Source organism: Doryrhamphus excisus, chromosome 5 (genome assembly GCF_030265055.1).
Source record: "Doryrhamphus excisus isolate RoL2022-K1 chromosome 5, RoL_Dexc_1.0, whole genome shotgun sequence".
In the NCBI taxonomy this organism is placed as follows: Eukaryota; Metazoa; Chordata; class Actinopteri; order Syngnathiformes; family Syngnathidae; genus Doryrhamphus; species Doryrhamphus excisus.
The window spans coordinates 8,695,503-8,711,914 of NC_080470.1; the positions used below are offsets into that span (position 1 = coordinate 8,695,503).

Consider the following 16,412-nt stretch of genomic DNA (forward strand, 5'->3'; position numbering starts at 1 on the left):
GATGCCATCCATTCATTTTCCATACCGCTTATCCTCACTAGGGTCACAGGTGTAGTGTATTACTTACAGTATTTTGCCATATTTTGCTCATTTTAAGCATTACCAGAACATTGATTCCACATAGCAACATACGCCTACAACAAGCATAAACTTTTCCAAAGTAAAAAAAAAAAAGCAAAAACAGCAGCATCAGTGGCAACTCCAATGTGATGTGTTACATTTTGGCAGTGGCTTGAGGCATCGTGACTGCTGTGCTGCTAATACCAATGTCGCTGTAGCTTGGTTAATATGCACATCACATTATACGGAAATGAAGCATTGTTGCAGCTTTTTGGAGTTTTGTTCAGCAGGCTAGTGCATTCTTAGCTTAGTCTTTTAGTCTTAGGCTGAAAAGTCCAGTTTTCTTTTAATTCCTCCCATTATCAGGACTGGAAAAGGCTAAAAGACCACTCCAAATGTTCCTGAATTCAGCATTTTTTACATGTATAAAATGGCAGCCATCCCATTCTAGTGTCTGCTGAATTACAATGCATACACACAGTCACAAGTCATCAAACACAGCAAAGCTGTTTGAAGTCTTGTGCCAGGAATGGCATAATGTCAAAGACTGGTGGAGAGCATGCCAAGATGCATGAGAGCTGTAATTAAAAGTCAGTTATTCCACCGAATGTTGATTGCGGAACACTTGAAGTTCAAAACATTTGTATTTTGTTGTTGAACATGTACAGCAAAAAGTTCATGATATTTTTTGTTGTGTTTTGACCATTTTTCATTGTCTGCAAATACATGGTGTCAATGTATAGAATTTCCCATTATATAGTATATTTATAAAACAACATTTTTACAGTAAAACCTTGGTTAGCATCATGAATTCATTCCACAAGGTATAACTTAAACCAAAATGGATGGTAACCAAATCAATTTCTTCCATAGGAAGTAAGGTAAATCCAATTAATCCATTCCCAAAAAAACAGTTCTATAGTTTTACAGTTATAGTAAATGCGTATAAATACACATACATGATGAATAAAAGGGCTAAATTTATATTTAAGGTTAATTTTACTTTAATTGAAGACATGATTCGTGACGACTGTACCCAAAGACAAAGATGTTGTGGCAGCAAGAGCAACCACCACCACTTTTCCTGTTTTGACATGACTTGTTTTAATTCAATAGCTTCTCACTTCAATAATCAAAGAAAGTTACAGGCGCCAACATTTTGATAAAGAAGGTGGGAAACACTATTGAACTGATGGTGGTGTCCATGTGGCGTCATGCCGCCACATTGTATCTTGTTCAGGCTTTTCATTCATAATTCATATGCATTTAGAAATGTTTTATACATGTAAAACTATAACTATAAAACTATAAAATGTGTTTTGGGTAAACATTTATGAGAGTCAACGGATGATGACATTATAGACGCCCGGTGTAACTTCCTTTGTTTGCCAGCTAACAAGATGATAATAAGGAAGTCTGTTTTCTGATAACAACACATCAAGATGTGAAATGCATTGTACATAAACTGGCGAGGCAAAATCGTGCAGAAAATTAAAAAAAAAAAAAAAAAAAACAAAAAAACACGCTAACCAGGGCAGATGTAAACCAAAAAAAAAAAACAGAAAACAAATGTTGTTTCTCAAACACATACTCACAAATTGTAAAATGATGCTAATTTTACAGCGATTCCTTCAATTGTTCCCCAGCTGTATAATTCTATTTGTCCATGTACTTTCTGAATGAGACAGCCATTGTTTTCTTCTGCCGTTTCTCGCCCTGTGACTACCTTCATTAAAAATAATTGCATCCAACTGGACTGCCCTCTCCTTGCGGCATCCTCTGACAGCCTCTTCATTCATTTACATCTTTCCACACAGTTACTCACCTTAATAATCATTTCAAACGTGAAGACGCCAGTGAACACATAGTCAAAGTAACGCAGAACCTGCAGGAGAGCAGACAGACTGAATAAACTTCCATAAAAAAACAAATTTTTGTAAAGGCTAGGCTTTTCTTTTAATCCTAAAGGCTCTCAGCTTGTGGTTTAATATGCAACAATCTTTGGAAAAACAGTGCAGACATCGCAAATTTAATTGTCCCTCCCATCAGTTCACAGTAGGATAATTTTTCCAAACAACAATAATTTACTGTTTTCTTATGCTTTATGCTATTTCAACTGCTGTGCAGATAAAGCGGGTACTTTTTAAATTGTACCTCAGGATAATGATTCATTAGAGTCAATGACAAACAGTCTGGATTGTTCCCGTAATGAGGTTGAGAATACCAAACTCCTAAATAGGGATTGACAAACCTTGTTCCAGTCAGAGGTGGCTGATACAGGGTCCTCTGCGGCAAGGGCGATGCTACTTGCAGCTATGACCAGCAGGATGGACATTTCAAAGTACCTGAGGTTCACCACGTAGTGACATGCTCGTCGCACCCTGAGGCCAAAACAGTACAGGACACAGTGAAGAGAATCGATATCATGATAAACGAGAAGTTTGCTTACGGGTTGTCTGGTTTGAAGATGAACATGCTGTCAGGCGTTACAGTGTTGACTGGTTTAGTATCTCCCGGCTCGTCCTTTTCACACTTGGAGGCTTCAGGTTCCTTGCTATTAACTAGAGAAGAAAACAGGTGAAGAGGAAGAGCATGTCTGTACAGAGCCACGTAGCTTACCAACTACCTGTGATGGTGGAGAGCTCCATGGACGCCTCCATGTCAGGCATCTCAACAATCACACTGGAGCTGAGCTGAGATTTATCCAGGTCTTCTTGGTTACCCTCAGGTACAACAATAGGACATGGTTCTTCTTCCTGAGGAGAATCTGCATGCTTTTGGACACCAGTATGGTTGTTTGGAGGCTCAGCATCCACTTCCTCACTTTGGTCACCTTTTCTGAAGACACAGACGGGTATATCTTTCTGTGATGAGTATAATCCATTCAGGAAAGCCAGCCCATTGTGTGTAAGTAAAGGGGCCCTAACATACTCATTTTCGGCATTTAGTATTGAGTGTGGACTCCTATAAAGCAGCACACAATAACCTGCACAGAAAGCTTTCTAGATCTTCTAAATTCTGCACCTCTTCCTGCAGGGTTTCTATGAACTTCCTGTTTCTGACCCAAATGGTCTGTTTAATTTATTCCACCCTCGACTCTTTTGTAGGTATACCCTACAAAAGTAGTCCTCAGTGCTCCCGAGGACTTCCAGATACGTAGTTAAGCATTTACTGAGTGCAGGTAATCTAGTCCGAAACACTACAGATTGACAGCCTTGTAATTCCCAGAATATGTTGTGGAAGTATATAAATAAAAAATCAGTTCTTACCTGTTCTCCTCAGGCTTCGACTCTTCTCTCTTGTAACGCTCCTCGACTCTCCCAGAGTCTCTACTGCTCTCTTTGCTGACCGAACGACTCGTCAACTCTTGGTTTCCTTTCATGGGAGATGATTCTTGACTCCTGTCCCCCCTGTTTTGACTGCTCCGTAGTGCCTTCCTGCCTCTAATCCCAATGTGACCTCCCGTCTGAGGTGTGATGGTGTCATCGCCATCTCGTGGTCTAAACTTCTTCACAGCCCGGTGCTGACGATCACCATTCAACCTGGGACTCCTTCGCTCACTCATCTTGCTGTGATTTTCGTCAACATCCAGTGTCCCATCCCCTGAGACAGGTTCTGACTCGGGAGGATCTGGTATGGACTCAGGAGGATCATCAGGTGTAATGGTCAAGTGGTCCGGTGCTAACGTGGGGGAATCACAGATATCACCAGATAGAACGGCTTCAAAAGACATCTCCATGGAAGTTCCCGAGGCCTGCTTTTTGGACGGTGAGGATTGCTTCACCCCCCCTGGTGGCGTGTTCTGCACAACTCTGCAGTGCAGTGATAGTGGCCCAGGCTGGCCCGACGCGGGAGGTCCCTCTTTCTCTTCGCCAGGGTTGCCGAACAAAATCTCTCTGCTGGACATCTGGCGGTGTCTCCTCAGCTGGCTGGTCCTCTGCTCCCACACAGACATGGTCATTCGCTTTCTCCTCTCTCTCCTGGACATGAAAGAGTTAGACGGGTTGAGTGGTGGGAGAGGGCGGCCCTCCCTGATGCTGCCCTGCGCCTCTTCCAGGGAGCAGGAGTAGGTGGGACGGCTGCGGTGAATGGCTCTTTTCCTGTACAGATAGGGCCGCCTCCTACGGCTTCCTCTGTGGAGAGATAGAGAACACAAAACCATCAATTCAGTTCGTAAAAAGTAATATTTGACTTTTTTTTTGCTAACTTTGTGTTAACTATATGTGTTAACAATTACAAAGGTGGAATATTGTACAAATTGTTGGAGAAATGTACCTCTAGAGCTGGACAAAAATTATTTTTTGGTTTTTCTTTGGCCTTTTTTTGCTACTTACTGGAATAGAACACTGAGATTTACATATTGCAGTGGTACGCTTAAAAGGCACAGGGAGAACAGTGCAGAAGAAAGGAGAAAAAGCATGAAGTAATTTGTTGTTCTGTCTGCATGATAAGAACAAATAAGCAAATTTGATGATGATGTTGTGCATTAAGTTTCATCTTGAAGATTTTCTTCATATTGTGTGCTACAGTAAATGAGAGCGGCCTGCTTACGTGGTATTGTGCATTTTCTGAGCCGTTAGAAATCCCACAATTTTGCATGTTTATTTTTTTAAGCTTCACTAGTCATGTGTCTTTTTCAGGCATTTCTTTGGCAGTCCTTGAACACATCATAGTTGTGTCGAATGACACAAAGATTTATGTGTATGACTTTCTCCTGCACTGCATGGATAGACATGATTTTCTATTATCCTTTCACTTCGTCCTTGTTCCCAAATATTAATCCCTTGTCAAAAGTTTAGACACATTCTCATTCAATAGCATGGAGAAGTGTCTCCAAACTTTTGGCTGGTAGTGTAAATGCATAGAGGTGAGGGTTAAAGTTGTTAGCTCTGTGCTGACAAAAAAAAAAATCAACTATAGACTAATGTAATAATGAAATATTAAGGTAATATGTTTTATTGTGTGCTTATTTTATTATTGCATGACAGTTTAAATAAGTTAAAACCTTAAATAACCTTAAAAAAAACAGATTATTTCTATTGACATTATGGATCAGCCTCCCGGAAAAGGTTGTGTTCTACCTCAGATGTACCAATGTATTTTGTTTATATGAAAAATGCTGACAGTAAATAGGACATGCTGTAATCAGATGAAACAGCAAGCATTTTTTTCAAAATCAAAATGATTCACTGGATCAGTGGAGATGTTTAGTGACTATCAAGCCAAGAATCCTTGTGTGTGTGTATGTGTGTATCAACAAAAAAAAGTGAAATGCGTAAGGAAATCTGAGGCATGGGTTTAACAAACGTGTGATTGGAGGCATGAAGAACATTTATCATGGGGCTGGTGTGTCTCGTCAGTGAAGAAAGTCAAACAGGTGTGAGTGATAAAGATTCAGAGAGGTTGAAGAGTGACAGTAAGTGAGCAGTACATGTTACTTACTGGAGCGTTGGACTCTTGTGTGGTCCGTGTTATCAATGAGCCATTGGTTGAAAACAAGACATTAGTGCTTTTGTGAGCAGAGACAAAACAGACCAGGAGACACACAGCAAAGGACGCTTGCCTTGAGTAAATAAGCTGTTGGAAAATGTGGCTGCACGGTGGCCCAGTTCTCCCCTGCTCCGGGTTTCCTCCCACATTCCAAAAACATGCTAGGTTAATTTGCGACTCCAAATTGTCCATAGGTATGAATGTGAGTGTGAATGGTTGTTTGTCTATATGTGCCCTGTGATTGGCTGGCGACCAGTCCAGGGTGTACCCCGCCTTTCGCCAGAAGACAGCTGGGACAGATTCCAGCATGACCGCAACCCTAGTGAGGATAAGTGATAGAAAATGGATGGATCCTTGTATTTGAATTCTGAACCTATGACAATTACACAATTTACTGAAATGCAATTCAAGAGCTGTATGAAAAAATTATTTTTCACTGACAATTAGTTTTCATTGACACAGGTCTCACTAGGAGTATCACACCTGTGAACTACAACCACAATAAATATATATATCAATTACAGTATTGACACAAATAAAAGATGGTATTTTGTCTGAAAAATACAGGTCATCTCACAGCTAGGAGACCAGGGTTCAATTCCACCCTCGGCCATCTCTGTGTGGAGTTTGCATGTTCTCCGGTTTCCTCCCACATTCCAAAAACATGCTAGGCTAATTGGTGACTCCAAATTGTCCATAGGTATGAATGTGAGTGTGAATGGTTGTTTGTCTATATGTGCCCTGTGATTGGCTGGCGACCAGTCCAGGGTGTACCCCGCCTCTCGCCCAAAGACAGCTGGGATAGGCTCCAGCACCCCCCGCGACCCTCGTGAGGAAAAAGCGGTAGAAAATGAATGAATGAATACAGGTCGTCTTATATTCGGGCACGAGAGATTTCTACATGTAAACCAACAGGTGGTGACAATGACTTTGTCAGAGCGTTGTCACCCATTCTGTTCATAACATTTATGGATGGAATTTCTAAATGATGGGACACTGGTCCACCTTGGGGTGGTCAATGGAGTCGCTCAAGTAATGGTTGAGTGGGGTCCTGTACCCCCACGGTCTGTGTCTGTCTCCTCATTATGTCCTTTGGTGAAAGTTTGTTTATCTGGTCCTGAGTTTAGCAGTTTAGCTTCACCCCATTAGAAATGAGGTTTCGTCTACTCATCTGCAGCAGGCTGACGACACCCACTCTGTAACCCCGGTGACCTCCAGAGTAGTTATCTAGTATCATCATTAATATTTGATTAATTATACAGATTTTAGTCCACATTAGCAATCTTAATTAAAAGGCTAACTCGACTCTTTGGTGTGTGTCTCCATTGAAGCCAAGCGGCACATTGACAAACAAGATGGTTGTTGAATCAGACCTATTAGAAGACATTCTTAAACAGCACAACAATGATCAGAGGACATCTCAAGTTATTTTGTCACAGTTATATGATGAGCACACACAAACAGACAAATCACAGAGAACATAGGAAGGTGTCTATGTGTAAAAGGCTTGTAGCTGCACAACCTCCAAGCACTGATGCATTCTTTCATGTCATGCTTGGTGAACGTAATCAATTCAAATATAAGCAGCACAATAGGAGAGCAGTTCAAACTCCGGCAAAGTCAGAGAGCAATTTATGACATAATATATATATATTTATATGTATATTAGGGGTGCTCTGATCGATCAATATCGGTCCATACTTGCTTTAAAATGCCAACCCCCTCTGCCGATCTGCTGTGTGTGGGACTTCCTGTCTTTGTGAGAGTCATATAAGTTTAGCACCCTGCAAAACGTGGCTCAGAAATGTCTCCCCGGGGTGGCGATTTGAAAAGCTTTACATTGGTGCAGCATTTGGGAGGCAGCATTCGGCAGGGTGTGGTGAGTTCGAGGCTTGTGATGTGATCATCCATCAGGCAGCGGCTGTAAAGCCCCGATCCCTCACTCTTGCACTTGCAAGAGTGAGCATGCAGACACTACGGAGCACTTTTAGTGCAGGAGGAACTTGTATGAGGCTGAATGACGTGCGTGCCTTCTGAAAACACTTCTGAGTCCGCAGTGGGTGCACGACAGGACTCCGCGGTGGGTGCACAACAGGACTCCGCGGTGGGTGCACGACAGGACTCCGCGGTGAAACGCTTCAAAGACGTGTTGTGCACGCTGATTTTAAGCAGTGATGCCAAGCTGACGGACGAGTGCCGGCGTTTTTGTCACGCCCTGTGTGGGTTCCCAAGTGACAGTTTGAGTTTCCTGTCTGGGCTTTGGTTTCCGTTTTGCACGCTCTTATTTTGTATATGACTTCCTGTTTTCCTGTGTCTGCCTTAGTTGCCATAGTCACCCACACCTGTCCCTAATTTCTGTGTGTATTTAGTTCAGGTGTGTGCTTCTCCCTGTGTGGGATCATTATAGTTTGTCCGTCTACGTCTTGAGTTGTTGTATCCTGCTGCTGCTATTATAAGTATTAAATTCATCTTTACCTGCATTTGGTCCCGTTCTCTGCATCCTGGGGTCGCACCGCAAAGCTCTCATGACCGACCGACCATGACAATTTTGTACAAAAAAGTATCTATTTGCCATTTTCATTTTGTAAAAGTAGCTCTGACCAGAAAACACCTTGGTGGTCCCAAATATAGCCAGTAGTACATTTAAGCTTATACGTACACTGCATGTAGGTGATCTGTATTTTGGTATCGGTCGATTTCACTCATAGATTATCGGGATCGGCAGCATAAAATCCTGATCGGAACATCCCTAATATATATATATTTATATATAGATAGTATATATATATAGACACACACACACTCACAGGTATATATACCTGTATATGTATGTATTCCTATAAACAGCAATCATGCAGGCCAGATGCATGCACAGAATTTATCAGCCTCCGGCATGCTGCATATTTTTATTGTTATCTTCTGTTGGCATGCAAGTTTTCTCCAGGTCAGCCGTGCACTGGCTACGAAAATGAGATAAGAACGCCTTGAAGTTCAGAGCATCCTTCATGAATACTGATTTCTGATTTCTTTTTCTCCATCCTGTGCTGTTCCATTTCAGTGATTCAACTTGTTTCAAGACCTTTCAACGTGCCCACAAACTTGTACGTGCATATAGATTAGAGGCAGACCACGACCCCTTAGCATGCACATGCACCACCTCACCACAATACCCTCCGCAAGTTAGAAAAGTCTGTCCTCTAAATTGTTAATGCAAGAAATGAAAGGTAAAAGCCAACACTTGTTCACTTTAAAGGCGGTATCAATGAAGCTAGTGGAGAGTCATCAATAACGGACTAAAATTAATGCAACTCAATTCATGAGCGTATGTCACAATTAAAGCAAGACATATTCAAATGTAAAGGCACCTTGATGCAACAGTAGAGAATGTGCCTTTTTTAACCAATGTTCCACAAGTGAGTGGGTAAATCAAGCGCGCAGTCACCTTATTTACCTTACATGACACAATAATCTCTCCTGGCAACAATGTTGCTCCTTCAAGCCCATGGTAATTTGAGTAAACCCGTCTCTATGACAACAATATCAACATGCCATTTGTCTGAACAACCAAGGCGATTTAAAGACTCAAATTAGGGTGCAAGGAGAAGGATGCAAAAACACACAGTCGTACACCCTTTATCAATATTTCTGCACTAAACTAAAACGCTTGATGGTTTTATGAGTAATTCAAATCTACTTCCTCAGACTGAAGATGGGCTCAGGCAACTGTAGATTACTTCTAGACACTGACTGGAGGGAGTGAGGGAGGTGAAGTAAGAGGAAGGAGGAGGAGATGAGGAGGTCGGACCAGGGAGGACTTACTCTGAGGACATGAAGGAGGACAACGGGCCGACCTCTTTGGCTTTCTGGAGAGCATGCTTCTGGTTGAAGGCGGCCTCTGCTTCCTCTTCGTCCTAAGAGAGAGAATGAACATGGGAACCCGGTGATTGGTTATTGAATTACACTAGACAATCCCTAGAGTTGGACGACCCTGTTCTAAAACAATGTTTCTTGAGGATTGTGTGGACATTTTCCATTTTCAAAGATCTTCACATAACTTGAACAGCGTTCCTTTCTGCCGGAGATCTCATCAATCCTCCTTTTAACTAATATTTTTAAACTTTTCTTATGTTTTTATCTTTTTAGTCCTATTTTATGCTCTTAGTCTTCAGCTTTTAACTCCAGTGTTTCCTCAGGAGGGGTCCTCCACACTGGGGGCTGTGTCGGGTCTGCTGAGGGGGTGCCATCTTTGGGATCCTTCGACCCGGCCGGCTGGGGGTTCCTCCCTTTAATGTGGGGGTCCGCCCGTCTGTCGGAGTTGGGGGGCCCGGGTGCTGGTCCCCCGATGGCACGGCCTGCGGCTCCTCCCAGTGTGGACGGCCCCAAAGGTGGCATTTCCTTGATCCTCAGTGCCATGCCATGTCTCCCTACTGTTTGTGATTGTGTGATTGTGTGTGGGTGTGTGTGTGTGTCTCGTATGGAGGGTGGGAAGGAGGGGCTTTCTTTTGTTTCTTTGTTTTTTCCTTTTAATTGTGGTAATTGTTTTAATTCTGTAAAGCACTTTGTGTTGCATGTCTTTTGCAGGAACAGTGCTATACAAATAAAGTTGATTTGATTTGATTTTTGATTCCTGTACATGCCATGACCTTGTATTTCTCTACACTGATCATTCAACCATCCATTGTTTGCTTCAATACAAATCATTTTAATTTGATTGTCTAACGCTCTCTCTAACCTTCTGTTTACTTTCCCAATTTTACCAATAGTCTGTTTTGAGAGAATGTCTCTCACTGTATCCCCGTCTCACTCCCTTCATCAACAAGCCCTTCAAAACGGTTTTTAACCTGGACAGAATATTGAAGGAAAACATTCAGCAGTTGTACAGTTCTTGCTCTCTTCAATCGTTGGAATTTGGATGGCGACCAGGCGGCACGGTGGTCAAATGGTTAGCACACAGACCTCACAGCTTGGAGACCAATGTTCAATTCCACCCTTGTCCATCTCTGTGTGGAGTTTGCATGTTCTCCCCGTGCATACGTGGGTTTTCTCCGGGTACTCCGGTTTCCTCCCACATTCCAAAAACATGCTAGGTTAATTGGTGACTCCAAATTGTCCATAGGTATGAATGTGAGTGTGACCACGAGGTACAATGTTCTGGGATGTCCTATTTTGACCATGACCTTCGACTCATCATTACAGCTATCCGTCTCTACAAGCATTTCTTTCCCCAAGTCCATGTGGCCTTGGGACTAACTACCACTATGATATCACCTTCAAGTGCAGGTGGTTGAGTCGGAATCCTTTCTGTCACGTTCTGTTAGTGTTGTGTTTCCTCCAATCAGCTCTCTCCTCCCCTCCCGTGTCTACTTCAGGTGTGTCTTGTTATTGTAATTAGTCTGTGTATCTAGTTACCGGGTTTCTATCTTGTCTTTGTCTGGTCGTTTGTTGTGAGTCAGGTCCTATAGATTACTGGGATTACTATGGATCACAAACCAGAATGTTATATTTTTGCATCCTGAGTTGCCAAGTCCTTTTCGTTAAACCCTGATTGAGGAACATTCCACTGTATTTATCGACCTTTACCTTAGTGAGCTCCTGTGCATTAGCAAGGTTATCTACAGCGATGGCCAAGAAGACATTAAGCAGAGTGTCTGGTAAATTTGGAGTTAAGGACAAAATTCAAATGGTACTCCCTAGTTATGGACTTTTGTTACTTTCATGAAATAACACCGAACCCAACATTTTTGTATCAAGGATCAAACCTGAGAAATTTCCGAACCAAAATTCTGGTAGTGACTCACAGATAATATCTCATATCTGGATATGTGATGTTGGAGCCACAAACTAGCCTGTAGAGTAAAACAATAAAGGATACAGTTTCCAAACAAGGTGAGGACTATGAAATATATAGAAGACCACATGCCAGTCTTGACTCCTCCTTGAGAACGAATGCCATTGTACATCACCTCATTCCAGTCCTCCCCAGTCAGGATCTGACAAACAAAAACACCCATAAAGTCACAATGTTGCTGTATGCAGTGGCCATATTGACAAATACATATAGTAGCTCAGAAAAGTCAGTTCACCCCTCACCATTTAGCAACCATTTTTATTACAGTATATCATCACAATGGAAAATATTATTGATACTGTTTACAGCTACTCAGACAATAATGGCTATGTCTTGAGTCATTTTCAGCGGATAATAAATATATACTGCGGATCAAGCTATCATTTCTAAAGTATTGACAAGCTGTCATTTCTATAGCATTGTCACTTGAGTAGATATTGTATTCAAAATGGCTGTCAAATGTGAGAAGTGAACTCACTTTATAAGATACTGCATTGTCATATTCGCTCAGTTATGAGCTCAAATAACTCTGATGATCAGACCTGAAAGACGGTCATGATGGCCGCAGGAAAGGTGTCAAAGTTTGTCGGTGTGTAGTCCTTAAAGATGAACCTGACACCAAAAACCAAAACATTTAGAATCACAGAAAGTAATAAACCACAAAAACAACCCTACTGACATTTTGGGTAAGTAACGCAGCTAAACCTCAGCTAGTGCAAAGAAAGACATTCAGACTTAGGAGTGTCACAAGATCTCATGAGAAGTCTAGAACAAATAATTTGGAGGCTAACTAGTTAGCTCAGTAGCTTGCTATATGCTATATGTCCCTGCAGTGATCCTGTAGCCTGCGTTGTAAACAAATAATTGGACTGCAAAAATGACTATAGGGGTGTTATTTAATGTCTACAGGGCTCTACGATGGTAAAAACTGTATTTAGAAGGTCATAAACTGGTTTTCTGTGCTCTAAATCTATTCCATTCATTAATATTGAATCCTCCATTGCTGAAATTCACTTATCAGGTTAGGTCTGGAAACAATTAACCGAGGGACAACGATATTGCGATATGTGTATTCCTGCCTGTTTTCCTCGTCTCTCGCCTCCAAACAGGCAGTTACAGCACTTGGCGCATCTGTTCCACAGAACAACGGCATGAACAGTGTGAGCCCTTTTGTCAGTCATACAGTCTCTTTGTCTCGGTTGGTGGAGACAGGGAAAGAAAATATAGGACGTAATACAGTATATTAACACTTTATCTCAGTAGAAGATAATCAATTGAAATAACATTGTTCTTTTCTATTTTTTTTGTTCACGTTATTGTCATTACTTATCTGTCCTGTTGTTTGTTGACTCAATGTGTCTTTACTCATTTTATTCCAGGTTACCTGGCTGTGATACATTTGTCCCCCATATAAAGCAATCAATCACCTTTTTTAAATTAATATCTTATCGGTGTGTTTGAAATGAAGGTAGCAGGACCTGCGGACAGACTTGGTGTGTGTTTTTGTTTTTAATAACTGGTTGTATACTGCTTGTTTGGATTATTTTTTATTTTACTTAAGTAATGGATTTTTTTTGTTTCTTTGTTTTTTTGTTTTGTTGTCATATTACTCAAGTGCTCACACATAGCATCCACATATTGGTGATATGAAAACTGGATAGTGGCTCTTTAAGAGTTGAGACACAATAAATCATCTTTATTATGTGTGTGTGACCACCTACACACCCATAATAAAGATTATATTTGTTCATAAAACACACACGGAATGATGACCAACCACGTATCTGCCTGCTTTCTTCCTCATAATAAGTACTGTACGCCCTGTGCGGATGAGGCATTCAAGCATACTGCGTATTTCTGACTTTTCAGGTAGTCTGTGCGAGAGTAAGGCTGCAAAATAAACCACAAGAGGAAGTTGCCAGAACTTTGATACGAAAGTACAGTCTGTTACAATAGGATTGGAAAGTAAATGTTCCTTGTAAAACAGGTTGCAGAGGGAACGGTGTAAGGGGAACACATTACAGACGCAGCGCTAGGTCAGTATGTATGTAATGTATGTATGATGATGTAATAACGTTCGTATAAGTATAGAGCTATTTAAAGTTGAGGGCATCCCAGTCATTGCAATAGGAATTCCAAACTAAAGTAAATATTCATTTACTCATTTTAATCAATCATGCATGTGAAACTATAATCATTATTAGGTTTCTGAGCCAGATTAAATGAATTTGCATTATTTCTCATGGGAAAATGTATTTGGTTTTGATATGATTCATTTTTCGTCTGACCTTTCAGAGCGGATTCATGACGAAAACTGAGCTTCCACTCTACTATTAATACAAATGATTCATAAATAATAGTAAATAATAGTACACACTCAGGGACACAAAGTTCTTACCTGCCACCAAAGAGCTGCATACCCAGGAGAGCAAAGACAACAATGAAGAGGAAGAGGAGGAAGATGAGGGAGATGATGGACTTCATGGAATTCATCAGCGACACAACCAGGTTTCTCAGAGACGCCCAATACCTTCACAGGAGATAACATAGCACCATATAGAGGAGTAGTCACAAGTAAAATGTCTCTTCTTTTAAAAGCAGCACTAACTTGGTGATCTTGAAGATCCTCAGCAGACGAAGAGCACGCAGGACACTAATGCCAAAAGAAGTACCTGGCCTGAAGAACCCCCACAGCACTTCAAAGATGCTGCCAACAATCACCTGCGTAAGGACAGGAAATGTACTGTAAGTAAAATAGAGTGAATATTCCAGCTGTAAAGAAGGAGATGGAGCACTGACGCTGCAGTCGAAGCAGTTGAAAGAGGAGTGGAAGTACAGGCGTGGACCAAGGCTGTACATCTTCAGAAACATCTCTGTCAAGAACAGAGCGAGGAACAAGAACTCTGCATAGTCTGGAGCGCAACAGACTGGTATTAAAAAACATATTATAGAGTCATTGAACAGTGATGGGAAAGCGACTCACACAGGAAGTTGGAAAGCCAGAGGGGCTGATTGTGATGAACAATGGACACACACAATGTGTTGAGAGCCACCAAGCCCAGCACTGTCCAGTAGAAGGTGTGGGTCTTCACCACGCGGCGGATAGAGATGCGCAGCAGCCGCTCCTTGCGACGGAAATAAGCGGCAGGACCTCGCCGGGTGCTTCTGATGCTCCCTCTCGCAATGGGGAGGCCTTGAAGGAGCCAAGAGAGAAAGAACCAGCGGTGTTCTGCTATTGAGAGACTGGGAAGCATGTGGTGTCATGGTCACCTCACAAAACTTCCACTCACCCACTGAGGAAATGTCACTATATTGTTCCTCCCCCGGTGGCCCGTGATGGGTCGTATCCATGCCTCTCCTCTTTATGGTGGTGGCTCTCTTCAGCACTTCATATAGAGCAGGAGCAACAGAAATAAACAGTACTGGCATTGAAAGCACTCACTTGAACCCATAGGTACAGTAAATGGACACTGCCATTGTGATTGGATAACAACCAGTTGTCACTTTTCTAATATTAAATCCATATTTAATACAGAGCAGTTTCTCCATTGTCCAATTCACTTTGCTTCAACTGTGGAATAAGTGTATAAGCTACCCTAATGGGTGTACACCAGGGGTCTCAAACTCAATTTACTTGGGGGCCACTGGAGCTAGGGTCTGGGCGAGGCTGGGCCGCATCAGGTTTTTAAAAAAAAAACAAAAAAAAAAACGCATTTATTAAAAACAGAAAAATGAATAAACTTTGCTTTTGTTCTGATTTTCTACAAGAAAAGCTCTGATAAAACATTCCACTGTTCTCAAATATCTTACTTTTTCTGCACAAAATAAGATGAAAATAAATAAACAAATTAAGAATAAAGAAAATCAATCAATCAGTAATAAATAAATATAATAATAATAATAATAAAACAGCAAATAATAAAAACTTAAGAAACCACATATAATTGGTGGGTAGACAAATTATTTTTTTCAGATTAAAATGAACAAAGCATTATTAGAGCCCTGTAGACATGACAAAACACGACTATAGTCACATTTATTCTCTTTTTATTTACAACATATTGCGCAACTGCAGGGTCTTGAGACACATGCTAACTCGCAAACTAGAGAGCTAGCGACCTAAACGGTAGCCTTCAAGTTATTTCCTTTAAACTTAAATAGCCAAAAACTTACCACTTCCACACGGATAGGGAGGATAACTATTAACAGTTATTTAACCTTTAACATGAACATTAATCAAACGTAATAATTTTTTCTGGGTACATGATACCATACAGCATCCACATCAAACTTGCGCGGGCCGCACTAACATTAAACTTTCATATCAAGGCGGGGGCCTCAAACTAGTGTCCTGTGGGCCACATTTGGCCCGCGGGCCGCGTGTTTGAGTCCCCTGGTGTAGACCATTTCATTGGCCCGATGGAGAGGGCAGTTATGAATTAGCACCATGAACTCTGCCTAGCAACAAGTCCATACCAGGAGCCTACCTTCATGCTTGATGCCCCACCATTAAGGTCCACTGCTTTACTTTTGCCAGACTGCAGAAACTGCTACATTATACAGTGGCTGGACCAAAGCGATAGCACGTTGTTTTGTAACTTTTGTTAAATTGAGACAGAAGTGTATGATTTATTATTCATATCGAGTACAAGGGTTCGAGTTTGATGCAATTCCCTCTTAAACTCCAGTGAGAACAATTTGACTCATGATGAAATTCCAATAAGATAATCTATTAGCAAAGCCATATGACAAGTGTGTCACATGATCAACCATCTCTCCGAGCACTTTCATGCAAAACGAGGCGGTAGGCACAAAGGATGCAACGATACACTGTCAAATACCAGACTGCTCGGTCCGCCTTGCACAGGACAATCCGCTCATATGGATGCAGGCTTGAAATATATTTTGCACTGTGTGTGTGTGTGCGTGCATGAAAAGCCGTACGGAAGAGTTATATGATGTCCCATTTCCAGTCTGCCAAAAAGTGGATGAAAAGATGAGGCATTGGCGACAG

General features: G+C 41.5%; 1 protein-coding gene across 1 annotated transcript in view; it reads right to left on the reverse strand.

Moving 5' to 3' along the window:
* Positions 1–16,412, reverse strand: part of LOC131130166 (voltage-dependent R-type calcium channel subunit alpha-1E) — an 88,442-nt gene that overhangs the window by 20,816 nt on the left and 51,214 nt on the right. Inside the window, exons 13-26 of the mRNA XM_058074400.1 lie at positions 14,689–14,784; positions 14,382–14,591; positions 14,198–14,310; positions 14,007–14,119; positions 13,797–13,928; positions 11,941–12,010; positions 11,423–11,540; positions 11,131–11,198; positions 9,370–9,461; positions 3,330–4,193; positions 2,687–2,898; positions 2,510–2,621; positions 2,312–2,441; positions 1,886–1,945 (exon numbers count right to left, since the gene is read on the reverse strand). Coding sequence (XP_057930383.1) covers positions 1,886–1,945; positions 2,312–2,441; positions 2,510–2,621; positions 2,687–2,898; positions 3,330–4,193; positions 9,370–9,461; positions 11,131–11,198; positions 11,423–11,540; positions 11,941–12,010; positions 13,797–13,928; positions 14,007–14,119; positions 14,198–14,310; positions 14,382–14,591; positions 14,689–14,784 — 2,390 coding nt within the window. The remainder of the gene's footprint in view (positions 1–1,885; positions 1,946–2,311; positions 2,442–2,509; positions 2,622–2,686; positions 2,899–3,329; positions 4,194–9,369; positions 9,462–11,130; positions 11,199–11,422; positions 11,541–11,940; positions 12,011–13,796; positions 13,929–14,006; positions 14,120–14,197; positions 14,311–14,381; positions 14,592–14,688; positions 14,785–16,412) is intronic.